Source organism: Myodes glareolus, chromosome 6, assembly GCF_982192425.1.
Source record: "Myodes glareolus chromosome 6, mMyoGla1.1, whole genome shotgun sequence".
Lineage (NCBI taxonomy): Eukaryota > Metazoa > Chordata > Mammalia > Rodentia > Cricetidae > Myodes > Myodes glareolus.
The window spans coordinates 108,181,294-108,204,808 of NC_142031.1; the positions used below are offsets into that span (position 1 = coordinate 108,181,294).

At 45.1% G+C, this 23,515-nt stretch overlaps 1 protein-coding gene and 1 long non-coding RNA gene across 2 annotated transcripts in view; one reads left to right on the top strand and one right to left on the bottom strand.

The window, feature by feature from the left end:
• Jazf1 (JAZF zinc finger 1) overlaps nt 1-23,515 on the top strand; it is a 312,042-nt gene that overhangs the window by 235,599 nt on the left and 52,928 nt on the right. The window contains exon 3 of the mRNA XM_085691057.2: nt 22,172-22,368. Within this exon, the coding sequence (XP_085547183.1) occupies nt 22,172-22,368 (197 nt within the window). The remainder of the gene's footprint in view (nt 1-22,171; nt 22,369-23,515) is intronic.
• Nucleotides 1,416-22,277, bottom strand: LOC125404459 (uncharacterized). Its single transcript, XR_007233283.3, has 6 exons — nt 22,154-22,277; nt 21,491-21,534; nt 5,628-5,678; nt 3,379-3,688; nt 3,176-3,299; nt 1,416-2,143 (listed from the first exon to the last, which is right to left on the bottom strand). It is a non-coding gene; the product is annotated as an uncharacterized LOC125404459 (long non-coding RNA).

The window sequence follows — 23,515 nt, forward strand, 5'->3', positions numbered from 1 at the left end:
AGATGAGTCTCAAGAGCTAGTTGAAACCATTCAAAATGTACAGAAAGCCTACATATATTTTAAAAGAAGGTATATAAAACATAAGGGCCCCCTGTGCCTGCCGTAAAAATTGTAATACCCCTAAAAGCCTTTCTCGGGGTGAATTACTCCTTCCATCCTAGTCATTAAAGTGAAGGTTCTAACTACTTCCTAAGATTGCATTGGCCCCAGTGTCTCCTTCACAGTGTCGTTCCTGTGGGTGAGTCTGACTTTATCTCCTTTTGCCACCCTAAATCCCCTTGGTATACTTTAAAACCCCACCCTTGCCTTTTTGGTAATTTCTGCTCAGCTGGTTGGCTTTGTTTTTGTTGTTTTATTTGTTTTCTGTCAGGGGTCCAGGGCCTCTTGTACTGTTCTCACAGGGCCAAACTGCCTTGTACCTAGTAGATACCTAACTATTTGTCAACGACGCATTGTTAAAATGTTGTGTCTATATCAAGAGAAGAATGTTCGAATGTTTAGAAGTATCAAGCAAGTAACATGAATCAGCAAACCTGACTATGTTCTAGAATAATAGAGAATGAGTTTAAGAGCCCATAACGCTTCTATGAGACATGGGCGGATGTTTCTCTTAAGCTCCTTGTTGTCTCTGTGTAGGAGTTTGTTCCCACGAACAGAAGAACTAATGCTCCTTAAGATAACCCAGAGTCTGGATTGTTGTGTGACTTGTCATAGCCCATTCTTGGATCCGGCACTCTGTGGGCTACGTGTTGGTGACCTTTGGCCTGAGTGTAGCCATTAAAAACTTTTTGTTGAATTGCAATTTTCTTCTGTAGAAATGTCACACGTCACTCATATTAGGCTACGAATACTCTTTCTATAAAGGTCAAGCAGGAAACCTTCATGTCAGAAATGACGCTGTCACTTTGGAGCCATTAGCAAACTGAGAGTGTTATACAGTGTTAGCTTTAGAGACGGAGCCCTTCTCTAAAGCAGCCAAATAAGAAAATGTTGGGCCCTTTCTTGAAATGTTCCCAAACACATTTGTTTTTGGCCTGCTTCCAGTTATTTTTATTTCTTCTATAGGCGGAATTGGTTCTAAAGTAAATATTTGATGCCTCTGCTCAAACAGGGAGGAACACCGAACCATCTCTGGCATTCACAAGGTATAGGTCCTAGATGGGGTATATTGATATTCTGTCCCACGCCTCAGGCATGTTGATGAATATATACACATGCACATATGCATGCACACATTCACACCCAAACACATATAAATATGAGACAAACTTATCCCACCTAAAAAATTACCAATTGACTGGCCAAACATATATTTTATTGGAAGCCTTGACATCTAGTACAGTTTAGTGATTTCTTTTCTTCTTCTTCTTCTTCCTCCTCCTCTTCTTCTTCTTCTCCTTTTTTTTTTTTAAAAAAAATTTGGTTCTCCAAGACAGAGACTCTGCATAACATCCCTGACTGTCCTGGAACTAACTTGAAGACCAGGCTGGCCTTGAACTTACAGATGTCTGCCTACCTCTGTTTCTGCCTGAGTGCTGGGTCTAAAGATGTGCACCACCGCTTCCCGGCATAAATTGGTGATTTCTAGAAATTAATTTATTGGCAAATTGAATCATCGTGTATGTTCTAGCCCTCCCTGCTGTATAAAGGCTGTATGTAGGCTGAGATGGTCCTTAAGTGAGGAAGACTGCAGAGAAAAGCAAGAGTAGCTCATAGGCAAGTGACTGGCAAAGCAGGCAGTGTAAAGCCTAGGCACTCCACGTTATTTGTAGATCGGGCTTTTACAAATTTGCCTTCTCACTAAAAACCTACATGTAACCCAGAGCTGTTACTTGAAGCATTTTGTTGTCACTGTCAACGTGCAGGCCCACAGCTTGAGCTCAGAGAGGGTGGGGCTCTGCCCTCTTGTTTCAACTGCCAGCAACAAGCGTCCTCCCCAGGGGTCCATTTGGGGCCTTTTTTTTCTTTAAAGTTTCATGCTTTTTGTTGACTTTTCATAAACAAGTCCCAAATTTTGTCTTGTATCTGAAAGCACAAGAGGGTGGTGATATGCCTTCTAGAGAAAATCCAAGCATTAGGTCAGCTCTCTCTAGGCAAGCGTCACTCTGCGGCTGGCTGCAGCTTCAGAGAAGCCACAGTGTGTCTGTAAACAGAAACACACACACAAGCAGTGGAGGCAGGCAGTGGTGGCACACACCTTTAATCCTAGCACTCAGGTAGGCAGATCTCTGTGAGCTCAAGGCCAGCCTGGTCTTCAGAGCTAGTTCTAGTTCTAAGACAGCCAGGGCTACACAGAGAAACCCTGTCTTCAAAAACAAAACAAAACAAAAAACCAAGTATTGGAGTGCACTCATGGGAAGCACAGCCCTTGCTTCCCTGAGTAGTGAAGTAGTGGTTCAGCTTCTTGAACTCAGCACCATCCTGTCTTGAATCACGAGAATCAACTGTAACCCTGTTTACAGGGCTAGAGTGGGAAACACCTTGCTCTCACCCCTTTGCCCTTAATGAGAATTGGCTTTTTCCTTTCTCCAAAGCGTCACTAAATGTTGCCTCTGAGATGTCAACAGCAAGCCTTCCTTTAGACAGAGTGTCCTTCTGAGGTTCTATTTTATGAACTCGTTCCCTGGAGAATTCCAGCTCACTACAAAACACAGGAGCTGTGTGGCTCTCTCCAGTGTCCCCACAAGTGTGCCCAGGCATGGACTTAAATTATCTAAGGTGCAGGGAGAAGCAGGTTAAGGTCATAGAGTTCTCAATGAGAACTGGCTTCTCAGATGGATTCTAGTCTTTGGCTTAGAATCAAATCATCTCTCATAAGAACCCAGGTATTCACTAGGTAATATTTCACTGTTATCTTGAATAGTCAATAAATTAGATCCATCCTGTCTCAAATTTAATAGCTGCCTTATTAACCAAAATTGAGTATTAATAATAAAGTCAACATATTTACTGCCCTTTTTCAGTAGGATGATTTTCATTATTCATTACTCAATTACTTCTGCAGTAAAAAGAAATGAGTTATGATTTGTTGTGGATGAACACGTTATTAAATTAATGGCTTGTTTCAAATATAAAACTTTGCACTTCACTTTATCTGGACAATAAACCTGCTCTAATCAGAACAGTAAAACCCACTCTATTTTTAATTACTCTACAATAATATATTGTCATATACCTGGAGTATGAAAACTTCAAGACGTAGTCATGGTCAAATTACGCAGCAACCCCAGTGAATGATGTAACAACCCTCAGAAGATCTGTTGTTAGCCGCGAGCGGAACCAGGTCAGGCCAAGCTCAGCTGGAAGAAGACACTTGTTAACCAAGGAAAATGCATCTGAGAGTTGGAAATATTGCAGTAAATGGAATGGGCAGCTTACCGTGGCCACCTCATGGATGGAGCATTATGGAGATTCCCTGCTTTCAGTGAGACAGGAAGCTTGATGTTCTCCATGTTTATTTCATAATTACTCCATAAAATCCAAATGAAAGTTGTTGTTACCCGTAATTAATGACAGTTTAATAAAAAAGAAGGGAGTCTGGTAGATGGCAATTATTTTTTAATAGGGCCTACGTGAAGGAGTTAGCCTCACAGTAAACTCCTGGCCATGGTTTGTAGCTGAAATGGCTAGCGGTTGCCATCTTCCAGATTACTCGGGCTACTGCTATGCTTGCTCCAGTTACGGTGCTCTGGTTATGAAACAGGACAAAACAAGTGATCCTATTAGCATGCCAGTCAGGGCCTTCCCTAGGATAGAGGAGTTCTATGTGTGTCTTCAGGGCCCTTAGTCTAGAGCAGCGGACTCAATCTTCCTAATGCTGTGACCCTTAATACAGTTCTTCGTGTTGTGATGCCCCCAACCATAAAATTATTTTCTTTGTTACTTCACAACTACACTTTTGCTACTGTTATAAATTATAATGTTAATATCTGTGTTTTCCCATGGGCTTAGGTGACCTCTGTGAAAGGGTCATTTGACCCAAAAGGGTTGTAACCCACAGGTTGAAAACCACTGGTCTGTGGACAAGTGGGCCTGAGCTAGGTCCAAGAGTGAAGAAATGGGTACAGCAGGAAGGAACCCTGTGTATGGTGGAAGTTAATTCTCTTCTGTCCTTTTTAAGAAGTGGGAGACAAGAAAGAATGACAGTTCAATGCTAGCCATGGACATCCTCCTGGATTGGAGAGCAGGATTTTTCCAGTTTTATAAATGGCCTGAGGGCTACTTGGGAGTAACGGGCAAACATAGTTCACAGCATTTGGGACTTAGTGTGTCCCCTGCTCCAACCATCATCCTGTGTTTCAAGCCTCCAGGACCTTTTGTGCCTTCTTTAGGCTCCCATGCCAGGCTGCCAGCAGGACATGGAGCAAAGTCCCCCTTGGCTCTCCCCCACCTCCCTAAGGCCATGGCAGCAAGCCCTCTGTGAGTCCTGTAACTTCCTGTTCTTTCAGAACTAATGGAAATGAAGAATGGGCAACCCTTCTCCCACGTCACAGCTAAAACCAAAGCTGAGAAGGGCTGACACAGACACAATAGGGCTGGGTGGATGCAGGTTTCTCTTGTCTGCGTGTTCCCCTCGCTGCCACCTCCCTGAGAAGGAGCGAGAGTCAGTATCCTTCAGTCAGAGCGGAGGGTCTCAGTTCAGAAATGAAATAGTATGTATGTGCTTGAATTTAAGGGTAAGAAGGAGTCTGGAAGGTTCCGGCAGTGGACTGAGCATCTCCTTCTGAAGACTGGAATCAGGCAGGAGGTGAGGGGTTGAGCTGCGCTCTGATGAAGAGCAAGGGAATCCTAATGCAGAAGGCAACTAACTGCTGTACATCTGGGTGCCTTCACATGTGGGCTCTTCTCATTCAGAGCAAAGATAAGCCAGGCCTTAGGAAAGACCTCACTGGCCTATTCATCCAAAAAAACAAGGCCTTCTCTGGTATCATAGAGTTTTTTCCTTTTTTTAATGAATTGTGTGGTTAGAAAAGTTTTTTAAAAATTAAAAACAAAATTGTGTAAGCTGTTCTGTAATGAATTCCCCCAACCCCCGATTCCATTACACCTGATGAGGAAGCCGCCTCCCACAACCTCAGCCCGTGAATTAACTCCTTCAGAGAAACTGGGGTTCCTGTTTGTGAATACCGGCTAAGTGGCCCCCAGCATCCTCGGAGATACATTGTCTCCTCACAAAATCCCCATGGTCTGCCAGGGAGTGCTGCCCATTGGAGAAAGTCTGGGTGATCTCACAAACGAGGCCAGGACCGCTGTGTAATTCAGCAGCACTGATTAGGAGGGAACGTGGCACAGGCTAAGATGGGGCAATGGTGGCTGCACTGCTCCCTCTGTGGCTTTCCCAGTTTGAATAAGCAACCCTGGCATTTTGTCTGACTAATTCCAGCTTTCCATGAAGAAGCATGAATTCCTCTGCTAAATCTTGCACTGTGTCCTTAGGGCTGCAGGAGGTATGGATAGCCACCAAACTTGGAAATTACAGTGGCTTTTCAAGTTTGTTTGCTTGTTTAACCTCCCTTGATCTCAGCGTCTTGCTGGCTCCTCTGTCACCACCCCTGACCTGGTTTCAGTTCTTCTTGCTGTGATAAAATACCCAAGAAAGCAACTTAGAGGAGAAGCCTCTGTCTTACCTCACAGTTCCAGGCTCCTCTGTCTGCAGGAACCCGAGCAGCTGGTCATGGCTGCAGTGAAGGGCAGAGACAGAGGATGAGTGAACACTGTGCTCAGCTCGGTGGCTCCATTCTCTTACACATTTCAGAATCCCTGCCCAAGGGATAGTGCCACCTCCAGAGGGTGGATCTCCCCACCTCAGTTAACACAATTTAGACAATTCCCCCCCCACACACACACACAAGCATGCTTACAAAACCAACTTAACCTAGACAGTCTCTTGTTGAGACTTTCTTCCAGGTGATTCTAGAGCGTATCGCATTGAAAGTTAAAATGAACAATTCCCTGTAAAGAAAATGCTCCATTTTGGCACAGATGGAGGAAATCTTCTCTAAGCCCCACCCACTCTGTAGAGTGGAGCTGTTGGCAGTGATAGCTGCAGGGGGAGGGAGGATCATTCTTTCAGGCTGTCCCCACTAGTAGGTTTCCCACGCTCCAGCAGACGGCCTCAGACCCGTGCACTGTGCAGCAGCAGCACCCGGAGGAGAACTTGCTGTCGGGGACATAGAAGGGGCTGGAGGAAGCAGGGTGGGTCTCATGTTTCGTTATATACATGTATGAAATTCTCAAGAATAGGGAAAATTTTAATAAACAACCAAGCAACATGCTTTATAAGAAACTATGTGCCAGACAGTGTTGAGTACATCCGTTCTGTCTTTAAAATAAACAACACACCTCAAGTGCTCCCTGCCTCACCTACAGCCATTGGCAGGTGGGGGGGAGTTTCCTTTCGAAATGGGGGACTCTGAGGCTCCTTCATCCAGAGTACAGAGGACCCAGGAAGCTGGCCTAGGGTTTTTCCCGTGATCTCCAAGGGTGAACAAGAGTTTGGTTTCAAGTTTTACAAGATTAAGGTCAAAGGCATGTACAGAATTTTTTTTCACTTTGATAAGGATGATAAGCAGATTACGTGTCTCCTGTTTCCTGCGGGTAAGCAATCCAGGGTCAGATAAGTTCCTGTAGAATTGCCTGGCTGGTGGGAGGTGAGTGAAAGTCTGACTACATTTCTGTTCCTGATCCTAGCACGAGGGACCTGTGTTAGATTTCCGAGTGTGTGTGTGTGTGTGTGTGTGTGTGTGTGTGTGTATGCATGTGTACCTGTGAGCACACTCCCTTGCACACATGGAGGCCAGAGGTCGGTGTCAAGCGTCTTCCTCTCTCTTTTAACATTAATCTGGAGACAAGGTCTCTCACTGAACCTCGGGGTGGCCTTTCCACTAGGCTGGGGTAACCATCCGTCTTCCCCCTACCAAATAGCACCATACCCAGCTTTTCCATGGATACTGCAGAGCTGAATCCACGCCCTTAGTGTTTACACAGCAAGTATTTTACCCACTGAGCCTTCTCCTCAGCCTCAGAGTTCTTGTTTTTCACATAGTTTATGGGCAGTTTGAAATTAAATTTCGGCTACTTCTTCCTGACATTTTTCTGTACCCCTGTACTTCACCCAGGCTGGAAGACATGCCTGCTGTGCCTTGCTTTTGCTTGTTCTTGTTTGCTGGTCTTGGAGTTTTGAGTCAGGATCCCTGTATCCCACGCTGGCCTTGAGCTCATAAGTTCTTACATCAGCCCCCCAAATGATGAAGATTACAGAAAGTGCCGTCATCTCGGCCATGAAGAAAAACACATCTTTGTGGAAAATCCTAGATAAACAAATAAATGTGCTTTTCATTTCAAGAGGCATCTTGGCTTTGTGGGGAAGAGCACTCTGAAAGCAAGAGGACCTGAGTTAGAATCCCAGCGCCCATGTAACAAACTGAGTGTGACTGAACATCCCAGTGACTCCAACACTGAAGGGAAGGCAGAGCCAGGGGTACTCTGCCAGCAAACCAGGTTGCAAAGGCAGGCTTCTGGTCTAGTTAAAGCCCAGGCCAAAGGCAGTAAGGCAGAGAGCCATGGAGAGAAAACACCTGGCATCTCTCTGGCCTCCATAGGAGCACAGACAGACGCAGACATGCAATTATCCTTGCACCAGACACACACAAACAACACACACGGGAAAAATAATTTTTTATATTGAATATAATTGTGCCCCCAAATAATCATAAAAATACAAAAATAAGGTGTTAAACCTTTTTAAAGAAAGTGTAAGAACTATTTCTCTCTGGAATAATTTGGAGGACTCTCATTCCTCTGAAGAAATATGGGTGTCCCCCGAACTTGTCCTCAGCTGTCACCCCACCTTTTCATGCTTGCCCTTCAGTTCCCTTCTCCGGTGTGGACCTGTTTGTTCACACCCTGGAGTCTCAGCACCACTTAAGTCTCAGCACTTCCAAACACAATTCTTAGCAGCCAAAACAGCACAGTGGACGGAGCTTGCTGTGATGGGAGAAGCTCCCCTTTCTGTACTCTTTCCCGCAGGCCCAGCTGCCACATGTGGTTGTGGAAAGCTACACTGGTTGACGGCAGAGGGTTTACCAAGCATGCACAAAGCTGTGGGTTTGATCCCAGCACTGCATAAACTAGGCGTGGTGACATATTCTTGTAACCTCAGCACAACATAAAGATGATGAGATTGAGATCATTCTGTCTCAGAGTTGGGGTGGGGGGGGCGCACCTTGCATAGTATGCACTAAATCGACCCTTTAAAATCCCAGATCTGGGACTGGAAAGAAGACTCAATGGTTAAGCACACTTGCCACTTATGCACAAGATCCAAGTTCAGTTCCCAGAACCCATGTTGGGTGGTTCACAACTTCCTGCAACTTCAGAAACTCCTTGGGCATTCATGTGTTGATGTTAAAGCCCAAATCTTCTCTTCTTCCTTCTGCATTATGAATATTCATGACTCAGTCTGGCTATTTTAAGAATGAGTCAGCTCACACGTGATAAGGAGTACGTAAGAAAAGTGTAGATTTAGACTGCTGAGTTATATGTTTACTTATTAGGAATGTTCTGAGCTATTCTCTGCAGCAGGAACAATATGAGAGTGCCTTTGGGGCCTAAAAAAAATGTACTGGGTTCCTTGGAATTATTTTAGAGTATTTTGTCTTGTTTCCCAGGCCATAACAGGAGTGGGGAAATGCCTCTGAGTCTCGCCGTTTGGGAAGTATGGAAAGATGTCCTCCCCTCAAAATGTCCATGGCTTCAGTAGACATTCAGAGATTGGAGCAAGCAGCTTGGTTTCCTTGTGAAAATGTGACAGAGAGGCTGCAGGTCACCAGACATGGCCTGTGTGTTGTGTGCCAAAGTATCCACGAGCTTGAGTCGCCCCATAGGAAGTCTGGGCCTGGCTCATTCCTGCGCCAAAGTGGGCCTTTAAAGGTGGTGGCATGCTTTTAAATTCTGGCTGCAATCCATTAAACCTTTAATTAACACTAATTAGGAGTCTGGGCTAATCAGGTTGGCCTGCAATGGAGGCCTGTGGATGCTGTGAAGAAAGGGTTTGCTAAATAAACCAGCGGGATGAATAGTATTGTGGGGCCCACGCTTTTGGGGGAGCAGCTGATGGTGTGGATCAGTGAGTGCCTTGCGCATGCAAATGAAGGCTGTTGGCCTCCACACACTTCATTAACAGTTGAATACAGTGACATTTTTTAAAGTTTAAACACCCTGTTCTTTCCTGTTCTTTTGCTTCCAAATAACCTATAAATTCTCTTATTTATAGAGCCTGTGTATGGGGTGAAGCCTATGGGGTTAAGGTGGCTACGGGAGCTTGTGAAATGCAAACTCATTTCAAAGGATAACTAAATAGTGGCTTTGGGACATTCCTTTTGTTCCTCAGCTTAAAGAACAGCGAAAGTCCCACCATGCAAGGCCGAGCAGCCTCCCATCTGCACTGCAGCAGAGCCTTCATTCCTGGACCATCCAGATGAATGAGCCTCCAGCAGAACCCAGTGATGTAGACACCCAGCAGTGCTCACACTTAGTAAGCCATGCAGTTTTGGTTTTAGCACTGAGCATCCCTGTAGTTATGCTACCCAACATCCTACTCAATTTTAGAGGCTGCACTGAAATCTTCTCCTCCCTCGATCCCTTTCCCGTCTTTTCATTAGTAGAGTATTTTTATACCCCATGTATTTTTAAAGCACTTTGTGAACACAAGATAAAAAATATGCAAATGATCGATAATCACAATCAAGAAAGGAAGAAAGTCAGTGAAAAAGAAGGCAGATGTCTGGTGTGCAGCCATCGCCGTAGGGTTTGTGCATTCTCAAAACTTATCTACAAAATGCTCCGTTACTGTTGTCAGCCGCCTTGTCCTCTCCGCACCCAGCACATACGTGTGGTTTAGCTTGTCAAGGATTTCTCCGCCCACAAAGTCCTCATCAGGAAGAGGAAGAGATGGGAGGAACAGTCACATTTCTTTTTTTTAAAAAAAAATGAAGATTATTCACATGTGTGCTTCCCTGAGTGACTGAACCTCATCATTCCTGAGAGTCCAGCCTCCTGGAAAACAGAACACCAAAGGCGAAGAGCATACTTATAGGAACTTGAAAGACTGAACTGGCTTTTATTAGTAATTCTGGGGTGACACAGCAACCCATTCTGCAGAAAACAACTTGTTCTGGTGTTGAGGAGGTTGTCTCTGTGGGTAGAAAAGGGCTACAAAGGGCAAAGGGGACATAAAAGCAGATTGACTCAAATTATTTCCCTTGCAGGGTTAAGCAGAGGGGACTTCTCATCCTAAGGTTCAAGGAACGCCGTCTCAAGCCCTCTCTTTTGCCTGGTTAGTAAGCTGCCTATTTCATGGAAAACTGCTGTTCAAGGGTCAGCTGGATTAGTGTCACCTAGCAGGAGTGACTGCTCTCTGGCTTGGTCTGGTCTTCTGAAGCCTCATGTAGGAGCTCAGTCCAAAACAATGGCCTCCCATGAATATGAGTTAATACTCTTTAGAGCAATTAAACTGAACTCTTGCAATAAAAAGGGGAAAATCCCTTGGAAAAATATAAGCCCCTGAGGCCTGTGAAACTGAGATCTGTAAGTCTCAGATGCTCACATGCATTCTGTATATTAAGGGACAGCCCATGTGTGGAGTCTACTTTGCCCCCCAAATAGTTTCACTGTCTAAGTGGATTCATCCATTTAAGAAAGCATCCTGTTACAGCTGGATAGATGATTCAGAGGTTAAGAGAGCTTGCTCTCCTTCCAGACAACCTGAGTTCAGTTCCTAGCACCCACATCTAGTGACTCACAACTTCCTGTAACTCTAGCTCCTCCAAAGGGCCCACTTCTGACCCTGTGGACATGCACACATACAACATATGCTCACACACACGCACACATGAACACATAAATAAGATTTTAAGAACAAAACATGCTGTTAATGTCACATTGTTTCTAAACAATTCATTGACTGTAACTACATAGGTCAACACATAGCCACAAAAATAAATTCCATTGAGTAGCTGCCCATATGATGTCAGAGACTGGGTTTGTCCTCCCTTTCCTGTTAAAGCAGTGGTTCTCAACCTTCCTAATGCTGTGACCCTTTAATACAGCTCCTCATGTTGTGGTGACCCCAACTATAACATTATTTTCATTGCTACTTCATAACTGTAATTTTACTATGAGTCATTGCACAAATGTCTGATATGCAGGATATGTGACCCCTGTGAAAGAGTTGTTTGACCCCCCCAAAGGGGCCATAACCCCCAGGTTCAGAACCAGTGTTCAGTGCAAATCGTGACTGGTTCTGCAGTGAAGGAGAGATGAAAGTTAGTTTGGGAAGAGAAGTGGGCAGCTCCACAGCCAGAGCCGCCATGAGCAGAAAGGGCTTGACTATTCATGTTTATTTCTGGGAAGGGTGGGGTATTCATACTACATCTGGGAAAGAGGAAACTTTCAGTGTGCATATTACATTTTACACACAGCTCTAGCTATACCTAGACACAGCTCCCTCTAGCAGAGGTCTGACTGTGATAGCGATTTTCAGTGAAGTATGTTGAGACTCAAGGGGAATCGTGGCGGATTGGTCTCCATCTTGGTGGTTACTGGTCTTAATCCATTTCCTTGCGACCATGTCATTGTTGTAATCAGACCCTCAGTTCCTGTTTCCATAATACGTTCATGAGTGATGCTGTCTGTGTTGTGTTCTTGCTTGCCTTTGGGGCAGCTCTGGTTTGGGGCGTATCCAGTTCTTTCTCTCAGGCATTGAGTCTGCCGTCTTTAGTCCTAGGTAAAGTAATTGCCTGTTCAATTATGCCTAGGCTGAGACTCAGTAGAACTGCCAGTGGGTAGGAGTCACCCCTTTTCAGCTGTGTGGCATCTCCATTGGCACTGGTGGCTACCTAGGTGGAAGACTGTGGGAATTTGCAGTTGGTAAAAGAAAACAGCACAGACAAGGATGCTGTGAACTTAGCCACACTGCTTGAGCAGAGCTCACGGTGACTGGCACTGAGCCATCATACTGTATACAAAATACACTGACAGCCTGCTATGGAAGGTCCTCCACCATCTCATTTGTTCGTCCCCTCCCTTCTTCACATGGCATTTCACCAACCTCTGAGATGCCACTGAGCACCCACCTTGGAGGCTGGTAACTGAGAAAAAAAAGCATCCATCTAAGTCCAAGTTCACACAGTGTGAGCATTTGTGTGTGGAAATGGAGTCTTCTCGTTGAAAATTTAGCTCCGTACCTCAGCTTTTCTCTGGACTAGGTAGCAACCCCGGCAAGTGACTTTCTTAGAAATTGCCCAACCAGATGGCTGTGCCTCTTACAAATAGTTTCTCAGAATCCCAGGGTGAAGGTCAGGGAGAACCAGCATTCATCGAAATGCCATGCCCAAGAGATGCCTCTGATGGGTACTCCTAAGCAGGCCAAGTCTTCTCAAGTGTTCACCTCCTAAGGTCTGAACAGCAGCTTCTATGAGATCTTGGGATCGTGTCTGGTTTGTAATAAGGGACCCAAGACAGAAAGAGTCAATTTTTCAAAGCTCAGAAAACCAACCAAATTAAATTAGGAATATGCCTCCAGATTGTGTTTTTCAGCCAGCAGGCAGTGTTGCATGTATACCACATATAGACTGTAAACAAAACTCCAGGAAATCCTAGATTCAATTTCTTTTCTCCCATTTTTAAACTTCTTCCAACTAGGCAGTAGTGGCACACACCTTTAATCCCAGCACTTGGGAGGCAGAGGCAGGCGGATCTCTGTAAACTTGAGGTCTGCAGTTCCAGGGCAGCCAGGGCTACACAAAGACACCCTCTTTGTGTAAATAAATAAACTTCTTCCAGTTTATGAGGAGAATTATACTACATCTCATTAGCTGTGTTAGCCAGTTTAGTTTGCTGTCAGAGGAGAAACGGGAAACTCAGAAGTCATTGGTAGTTCATACGCAAAATCTCATAAACAGCAGGTTCTTTGTGTCCATTGGTTTTTGCATGAATGCCAAATTAACAATGAAACCCATGTGTAAGGAGCAGCTACCGTTGCTCCCAGTTCAGAGGAAGCTGGGGTTGGGGGCAGGCAGTTTGCAAAGGAAGGTCTGCCTTCCAAGCCCAGGGCTGTGCTGCAACCCTTAGAACTCTTTTATTCTTAGCATCAACAATGAAAAAGATCATATTTTAATTTAGTTGTGGCTAAAGTAAATAAAAAGTAATTACTTTCCTGATAATTTATGTTGACCTGTGACTTCTGAGGGTGGTTGCTGTACCGCAAGGGAGCCAGTACTTTATGATGAAGCTGGCCGTATACTCCACAGTGCTGAAGAAAACAGCCAGCATTTGTTCGGAAAATACAGAAAAGTGGTGTTGCAGGGAAGGGGTCCTGTTTGTGGTTACTGCTGTCTAGATTTAGTACATGGATTTCATTTAAGTGATTAAATTTAGGGTGAGATACTGCTTTTTTAAAAAGTAGGAAAAGGGGAGGCAGGGAGGGAGGAAAGGAGAGACAGTGAGAGAGGAGAAAATCCTGGGTGTTATCTACAGAACAGCCTCTGGTCTCCGGGTGGTGCTGTCTAGAGCGTGTACACAGGCTGTGTTTTCTGGGCGGCAGTTCCTTCTTGCTCTTCTTTATTCAGACAGAATTATAACAACAGAACATAGGAAAATGTACTTAGTTTTCTTTTCTTTTCTTTTTCTTTTTTTTTTTTTTGAGACAGGGTTTCTCTGTAGCTTTGGTGCCTATCCTGGAACTAGCTCTTGTAGACCAGGCTGGCCTCGAACTCGCAGAGATCCGCCTGCCTCTGCCTCCTGAGTGCTGGGATTAAAGGCATGCGATACCACCGCCCAGCATACTTAAGTTTTCTGACCTAAAAAGGGTATAATTTAAATTTTCTGTTGATCATTATTCAATAATTTTATCATATATACATTGTAATATATAATTTGTAACATTATTGATATGTATTTTGTAGATACAAAGTAGTATAAATACCCATCTTACTAAAAATATCCAACTTAGTTTTCTATCATTATTGAAAATGCAGTTTTAGCACGGAGGGATGGATGAGCAGTTAAGCATATGTACACTGTTGCAAAAGAACTATATTCAACTCCCAGCACCTACACTGGGCAGCTCTAGGATGCTCTGGCATGTACCTGAACTCACATGTGCACACCACCTACCCACCATAGTTAACAAATACAAAATAATCTTTAAAAGCTTTCAGCTTTAAGGGTGACTGAGCAAAGTGTGTGCTTACATTTGAGTGGTATTGATTGTTATGTGCTGGCCAAAAGGAAAGATGACAAACCCAAGCATAGCCAGAGCCAGCAGCTTCTCCCAGGGACCGGGAGAAGGGTGAGCAAGCCGCACAGGAGACAGAGGATGAAGGATGACCCTGATCCCTGGCCATGTACCCAGCTGAGATCATTTCAGAAGTTGGAGAGCTAGCTCAGTGGTGAGAGGACACATGAAATGTGAGAAGCTGGGGCTTTGTTTCTCAGTCCCACACAGATAGAAACAAAGCTAAAAGAAAGAGAAAGGCCTTTTTTCCCCCATCTTCTCTTTTCATCCTTTAGCCCCTCCTGTTGAAATAACTTCCTAAGTTCCCAGGTCACAAGAAAAGACCATTCTGTTCACGAAGGAGCTATGACAAACTGCAGTCACGATGGCTGAGCTCAAGTCTCATTTCATTGACCAGTTGCGTTAACCAAGTGACTGCTAAAATCAGAAGACTCACTCCTGGTTTTACCAGCAGATGCGAATTGAAAGCCATCATTCCGTGAAGAACTAGATCTCTGGCACACAGACCACACTTGGTCACATGCTGAAATACACCTGCTATCCCGACCTGGTTTCCTAGAGTCTTGGGTACACAGAGTGGCTCTGCTGACTCACTGGCTCTGTGGCATCCTTGGCATGCCGGAAGTCTTACCGCTCAGGAATGAGTTACTTAGGGCAGCACAGCATGTCGGAAGCTCTCTCTTCTCAGAGGCACCCACAGATTTGTTCCTTGTGGCGGGGTCTACAGGGCCACTAAAAAGGCAGAGCAAAGCTTACAGCTTCAAGGGAAGCATAGTAGCCTGATACTTTCTGAGGGCTTGGAGCCTTGAGTGCCTCTGTGAACCTCCTCAGTGACGATGGTGGCTTATAACCTGGAGCCTCATTTCTATCTGCTCACTGCAGGGAGCATCTCCCATGTTCCCCCCTACTGGAAGGGTACCTCCAACTGTTTGGTTCTGCTCCAGAGCCAAGGCAGAGAACTCAAGAGGATGGTGTATTCACAGAGATCCCAGTGCATGGTTTCTAACAGTAGGACTGGGCTTTTTGCCTTTCAGCCACTGTTGCTGCCTTCCCAGAGCTGCCTGTGAAGACCACTTACAGAGTCAACAAAACCGGGCATGATACTTGCTATCTCAGCTCACAAGTGGCCTTGTAGCTGGTGGGGATTGCAGTGATAAAAGACTTGTGAGCTTGGAGGTCTAGTTCTGGTGGTGTTCACATTACTGTCAAGCACCAAGTATCAGGTGCTGCCGCAAGGGATTTGTGTGTACTGACTCATTCACTCCTCATACCACTACTGAGTTGGCCCATTACTGTCAGCATTTACAGACGGGAAAACTGAGGCCTCCACAAAGGGGTTAAATAGATTATTAGGGGTCACACAGCTCGACAGCCTAGATCAGAGAATTGAACACAGTCAGTCTACTTCCAAAGTCTACCCTCTGCCTGCCACAATAATATACTCAAACCCCAGGCCATAGTCTGTTGGCATAAAAACATCAGTGTAAGCCGAGCATGGTGGAGGCTGAGGCCAGAGAATTGAAAGTTTAAGGGCAGCCTGCGCTGCACAGTTGAAATTGTATCAGAAAGAAAGGGGAAAGAAAGAACGAATGTAAGTGCTCACCAGCATATTTGTTAAATGAACTAACAAACGGAAAATCAGGTATCTTATATGTTGTAAAGAGTGTTCTTTCAATTCTGTTCCTAATATTTACATAAGAATGTGTCTTCCAGGGCTGGAGGGATGGCTCAGAGATTAGAGCAGTTGTTGCCCTTGCAGTGAGCCCTCATTTGATTCCCCGCACCCACCCACATAGTGGTTCATGACTATCTATAACTACCCGGAGGAACCAATGCAGCCTTCTGGCCTCTAAGAGCACCAAGCATGCATGTCAGACGGTACTTATACATACATGCAGGCAAAACATGCATAAAAGAAAATGAATAAATCTAACAAAACACTTATGACTCTGGGTTAAGTTTCATAACTCACAATTTTCCAGATTTCATGAAGGTATTATGGTGCAAATACCATATTCCTATATTATATGGCACTCCTGGCAAGATTGGGGGCAGTGTTTGCAGTCCAACAAAGTCACTGTTTACACAGTGAAGCTGGTGAACCCTTCCACCCTCAGAATGAAGCAGGCAAGTGACTTTTGGGCAGCAGTCAAGGTTTATCTTCAGTGCTTTGTTTTTAAATGTCTAGTTTTCAGAGCTTTGGCAGTTCCAGAAACGGGTTATGTTATAGATAGGTGTAACAGTCTGGGATACATACATACATACATACATACACACACACACATACATGTCAGAAGATCATAGATTGGAGACAACTGGGGTGTGGAGAATGTGAGCATGCTGAACGTGCTGATGCTCCTGAGCCAGGCTGAGGGGTTCATAACGACAGGCTGCAGCACCCAGCCACAGTCCTCTGTGTGACCGGCAGGAGGACCAGGCCCGAGGGATGCTGGGACTGCACCCGGGCAGCCTCCTGACAGTGCGCTGCTCAGACTTCCCCCACAATCCCATAAACCCAGTTCTTTCCAGATGTTTCCAAGGAACACTAAAGTTTCCCGTGGCCATTTCCATTTCGGGACCTCCAGTGTCACAGAAAGCTAGGTGGCGGCCTCCTCACCCCTGAAGTGTTCTGGCCGGCGAGTGAGTTGGCTGTGGAGTGTCTGCCCAGGTCTCAGAAAGTGCTATAAAGTTCCCGAGTTTGTGCTTGCGACTGGTCTCCCTGGAGCGGCAGCTGCCACTCACAGTTCATGCCTAACCTGCCAGCCTGAGGGAGCGCTGTGGTCTACAGACTTAAAGAGTTTATAATGGAGTCTTGAAAATTTACTTAAGAAATATGTACTTCCCCTCACAATAACAAATATTACTACAAATGGCTGTGTTAAATTATGGTCACTTAGCCTTTTCTGATTTGTAGGAAAATTAAAATTAATCTTATAGCAGCTTCAGTTTCAAAATCAAAACATTGCTCTGCTGACCGCAGACTTCCAGGCTGTTAGTCAACAGTGAATGAAGTCTCCAGTGACTACTTTTTCTTTAAAGCACACTCAGTTTCTCTATGTGCAATATATACATTAGAAAGAAAACCCTGAAAAGATCAGCTGTGTTTGAATCTGGGTAATAAGTCTCTTGGAAAAACAAGTTATAAAAGAAACTTCAAAGCGTTTGGTAATGTTGGGCACATGGATCATAATTTTATTATTCATTAAACTTGGCAAATAAACTCATTTACTCTGTATCCCAGAATTTCAAAATCATTTTAAAATATTACAAAATTCCTAGAAAATGCATTGAGATGTATTCCTTTTAATAATGTTACAAAGAAAAGGAAGCCTTTCTTGCCTCCCCTCATTCCTTCCCTGACTACTTCCTTAAGTGAGTGGACAAGGAGCCTGATTCACATGCTTTTTTTCCATATTAAAAATAAGACTACAGTGTTTATTGACCAATATTTAGTAGCTAATTCTTGAAGAGGAACAAGTCCTGAGTGGTAGCGTTTGCCCATTTCTGTGGTGTTAATATGCCCACTGTGCAGTTCCCAGCTACCACTGGGGTGCTACAGCGCAGAGAGACTGTAGCATCTTTTCCCCGAATAGACCCAGCATTAATATAAGTAACCTTGAGGTCCTAGGTCAGAGTAAAATGCAGTAGGATAATTAAGAATCAGTGAACCTTTGTTTTTAATACATTGTTTTTAATAATAACTTTGCATAATTTAATATTTAGTAATAGTTATGTTTAACATCCCGTTTATAAAGTCCCTGAAATTAAATGGCTTGCCCTTACAAGCCAGTGTTATCCGACTCCAGTAGCCTGTCTCAGCAGGCTGGGAAGACACAGGAGCCGTCCAGAATATACTCACTGAGGGCAGAAGAGCAGAGTCTCCAGGGCAAACCGCCACTGCAGCAGTTGACTGAGACTTCAAGGACTCCCCTCCTACCCGGGTACCACCCACTTACACCTGCAGGCTCCAGGGGAGTCTCCTTGTGCATCCCCAGACCAAAACCCTTGAGAATTTGGCAACTCATCTTTAACACACAAGCCAGCAGGTCTCCGTGGAAGCTACCGATTCAGTCTCAGGACTTGTCCAGCTTTCACACCACTCCCCTACTCAGGCCAGCTCAGCCACTCACCAGTCCTGGTGGCCTTGAGCAGGCATCTCACTCATTAGTAACTGCGAAGTGAGTGTATTGCACTGGGGATCTGACTTAACTAAGGTTTCTTCTCGTTCTGAATTCCTCCTGTCTCCTGTGATTACTCAGAGCCCCTGATAGTGTCAACTTCCCAGAGAAGGCTCCCCAGACCACAGGACGTTGGCGTCCTCAGCTTCTCTCAGCTACAGAATGGGAGTGTTTCCAGCCATGTAGTGGAAAGGGCATGTGGCTGGCTTGGAGCTGCCCTCCTGGTTATAGCTGAGACATTGAGCCTTCTCTTCTTGCCTGAAACCACCCTTCTTCTTCACCTTGTCTCCTAACTGACATCCCCAGTGGTTCCTCGTTTTTGGGAACATGTCACCTCTTGACTAACAAGCATATTGAGGGAACCTGACTTAAAGCTTTAGAGTTGAGTAAATCTCACGTCTTCCTACAGAGAAAGACTTAGGAGACCAACAAAGGAGGATTGTCAGTTCAAGGCCAGCCCAAGCTTTATAACAAGACTCTGTGTCAACCCTTTCCCCAAAGACAAGTAACGTAAGTCAATACTGACAAGAAGGATGAAGGCCTAGGCCTACTGTGCTTGGGAAGCAGTCATTTTAACCAGAACTCGCACTGGTGTGGCATTCCGTGTGTGTGTGTGTGTGTGTGTGTGTGTGTTAATGGAAGTATATTATGCAGCTGTGTATTTTGCGTGTCAAGTTTGCCATGATCTATGGCTGGGGAAGACTAAGGGGAGGAGGGTCGGTGTGATTCTTGGTGAGCATGTTTCTTGTTTAATGCTTTGTATGAGTGCCTTGTTCTCACATAGAAAGTACTTAGAAAAAGCAAGTCAAAGATAAATTGTCCTCTGTACCCCAAGTAAACCACATGGGTGTGACTCTGGTGGGAAAGAAGAAACTATGGCTGCAGTTACAGTTACTTTATACCTAAGCTAAAGGGGTATTTATTTTTTTAAAGTAGGTGTGATTAGACTGGAGAAATGGCTTAGCTGTTAAAGGCTAGGCTCACAACCAAAAATATAAAGTAAGCATGTAAGCGTGACTTTGATGCCATTTTCTTCTATTTTTATTTGTGAGGTATTGATACACTTTAATCGAAGAGACTCTGATGTATTTTGGCCAGTTTCTATCTGACACGATATGCACTCTCCAGGCCCACTCCCATCGCTCCGTGGGTGGGATTTCTGCTTACCCAGGTCCTTTTAGAACCAACTCAAAGAATTTGTCATTGAGTAAGGCTGACCAAGTACTGAGACACACCACATTGTGGTACTTTGTAGAATAACAGTTTTTACTTTTGAGTCCCTTGCAATATGACAGGCAGGTTGCCACAGTCAAGTCTTCACCAAGACCTCTGCAGTGGCTGTGATCCAGTTAGATAGCACCGATGGGTGACTGCCGCTGGAGGCCCTGTCTCACAAGGATGTCTGGTTACAAAGCCCCATGAACCCCAGACCTCCTGTGAGTACAGACAGATGGTGATTTAGGACAAGGCTCATAGCTATCTCTTAAGAGTGTTGGCATGTCAGCTTGGCTGGTTGCCAGTTAAACAATGATCTATAAAAGATGTGTGACTTTGCCTGCTGTTATTACAGGCTGCACATCCCTAACTTTAAATGCTCTAAACATCAGACTTCTCTATTGGAAATGTTCAACTGATAATTATTCAAATATTTTAAATTTCAAAAATCTTTAAATCTTCTGGTCTCAGTCTCATCAGCTAAGAGCTATCAACCTGTATTCTCATCCTACAGAGACCAAGGCTAAGGTTTGGGAGATTTGTCACTTTGCCCCAAGTCACAAAGTAGCCCAGCAGAGTTTAACCCTGGCGCTTCTGACTCCACATACCACACTCTTAACTAAAGCGCAAGCTGGACACTTTTTTCTGCCCCATGAAATACTTGTGTTTATCTTACTATGTGAATTCCCCACCGCTGAGGACAATTGGTCTTCCTGGAAGAAGCCATATGGTTAGATTGTGGTTTTGCCCACTCCCTGGCACACAGAACGCCCTGTTTTGAGATACTTAGCAGTGCCAATTAGTGGTTCTACTTGAAATAATAAAAGGAAGCCACAGCTCATTGCCTTTTTTTCTTCTGAGCTTCTACATTTTGAGTAGAGGTTTGGAAGAGGGGAAGAAAGCAGTTGAAGAGCTGAGAAACCAAATTTTCCCCATAGAGTAAACTGGTTTGGGCTCCTGGGTGCAAACAGTCCTCATTGCACTGAGGTTCCTTGCTCAATCCCTGTCGTGAATCACCACCATCTTATAGCTCAAACCTACTCCTCTACAGCTCAACATAGAAAAGCTGTTTTGTATATCTGGATCTTGTTGCAGGAATCATTTAAAGAGCAGGCCATCTCTTTTGGTTTATTGAAAACAGATTTCTCTGTGTAACAGCCCTGGCTGTCCTGGAACTCACTTTGTGGACCAGGCAGGTCTTACACTCACAGAGATCCACCTGCCTCTGCCTCCAGAGTACTGAGATTAAAGGTGTGTACCACCATGTGTGATGAGGAATGAGCCATCTTTGTTCCAAATATAAAAGTAGGAATTTAAAGACACTGAGACAGTATTACTATTGTTTTGTTTGGTGTTTAATTGACTCTAAGAGCCATCTGTTAACTTCCAAAATTTTCTAGCCAGGAGAAGAAAAACACTCAGGAATTTTGTAAGCAGAATGTGAAGTGGATTTGGTGAGATGCCATGACGAAGTACCCTACTGTTAGTCTACAACGAGTTGTATTGAGCTGGTCAGACTGCAACTGATGGGGAGAACTTGGGAGGCACAGCAGCATTCCACCTTACAGCCCAGGCAGACACAAGTGTCTGTTATTACCTGAGTGCTTTCATATTCTCTAGCCACTGTGCTCATCATGACAGTGTCCAGAAATGCAGCTGACAGTCTACCTGTCACTAATACAGAAAGTATTTGGTCTGTAGGTAAAGGCTAACATTTCCAAACTGTCTGTCAGCTCATGTTACATAGACTTAGGAAACATTAGATTATACAGGAATAAGAGAGTAGACATTGGGAGAATACCTGCAATTGTCCAGATGAGGCGAGCAGGGCATAAGGCCTCCTTCCTGAGTAAAAAAAAAATCACAGAACTTAGGCAGGCCCATGGGCAGGATGGGGTGACCTTCCTCTTTATCCCACCCCTGCACCCCTCGACTCTGTTTGAGCTGTTGAGCACACCCGTCCTGCAGCTGAGGACCTAGCAGAGCTTGGCAGTGTGTTCAGACCCCAAGAAGCCAGAAGCATTTCAACTCCAAATAACAATATGGAAACCTAGAGAAACGAATGTTTCGTGGGAGCAGATAGAGATGAGACCATGAGTGTTAAGCATCAGTCAGTGGTTTAAGCACTAATGCCATAGGACAGAAGCTCCCAACTCAGGAATGGCCAGGCACTTATGAATGAGTGGGCTTCTTCCGGGGAGGGGGTGTGAGACCCTCCCAAGAGAAAAGCTCTTTAAAGGGAAGACCTTGAGTTGAGTGCAGATCTGTATCAAGGTTCCCTGGCAGAAATATGGGCCTAATTTGGAGGAAACTGAAAAGCAACAAACTAGAAAGGTGCTTCATTGCCTAGGAAATGGCGAGTTTTCATGAGACTTCAAAGGGAGCCAACCTGCTACCAAGTTTCCTCCCCAGGGCAGAGCATCTGTCAAACTCCACTGTCACTTCTAAGGCCTTGGCTGCTCACCTGCAACTGTCGTTTCAGATTCATGACAGATGCTGCACGCCGAGAGCAGGAGTCCCTGAAGAAGAAGATTCAGCCGAAGCTTTCACTGACCCTGTCCAGTTCCGTGTCTCGAGGAAATGTGTCCACTCCACCACGCCATAGCAGCGGAAGCCTTACGCCCCCTGTGACCCCGCCCATCACTCCCTCCTCTTCATTCCGCAGCAGCACTCCAACAGGTAAGTCCCCAGCTGGGGACTCGGTTCCGCGACTCTGATCCTTGCACTGTCCATTCATCTGCTCGTTAACTTTAAGCAGTGACGGAGTGTGTGCTGTCTATGGTGGCGGCTTTATAGGCTGTAAGACCTTACCATTGTGTGCGAGCTAGCAGTCGTGTTTCATCTGCTCAGTTTCCTGACTTGACAAGGGTAAGGCACCATGCCAGTTCACCCGTACACAGAGGGGCACTGGGACATTCCTTATGCCTATCTCCTTGTTTTTGCTTATTCTTGACATAATATTTTTTTCCTTATTTTTCATAATAAGGAACAAAAACATTTGTCTTCTTCATGTCAGACACTGAGCTATGGAAGTGAGCAGGCCCTGCCTCGGTCTTACACCTGGTAGAAACTGTTGGCATCTTCCCAAGTGTGGTGATGATTAAACAGTGAAATGGGATCAAAGCTGAAGCTAAACATATCTCAATCACTGCATAAAGCAGACTGTAGGATGGGGAACTTGGGTCCCTGACAGTTGAGTTTCCTAGTGCATCTTTTCCAAGATCATTTGTTCCCCAGACCATCCTTCTAAGCTCACTAAGAGCATCCCAGAGGGCACTCCAGTCCCTGAGGTGATCACGTGCTGAGAAGCAGGGGCAGATCGTCTCCTCTCCCATTGTAGGAATATGGACTGCCACTGATCTAAGAAGACCATGAGTAAGTACAGTGTGGTTGTCTGAAATCGTGTCATCTAGAACTCAGCGGCATGAGCACCTCCAGAGCCAGCTGGCCCTGGAAGAAGAGGCTTGTGAACAGGCAGTGGAGTCAGTAAGGCATCATGGGGAGGAAGGAGTGTTCCTGGGAAAGAGGGACGGAAGTGTGCCCCACTGCACCACAGCAGCATGTGGGTGAGCCTGCGTGTCCCACAGCAGGCCACACTGCCAGACTGAGGAGGAAGCTGAGGCAGTGGCAGAGCCTAGGACACATGGCTCTTGTTAGAGATTCTGGTCAGTTCTCAGAGAAAAGATAAGCCATTTGGGATGGCAGCAGCATCTCTTCAGCATCACCTCCTTGACTGAGATGTGTAGGTCCCACATCCCCCTTTCTCTGTCTCCTATCAAGGGAGGTAGTCAGAGTTGTACTCCTCAAAATGCACTTCACACATTAA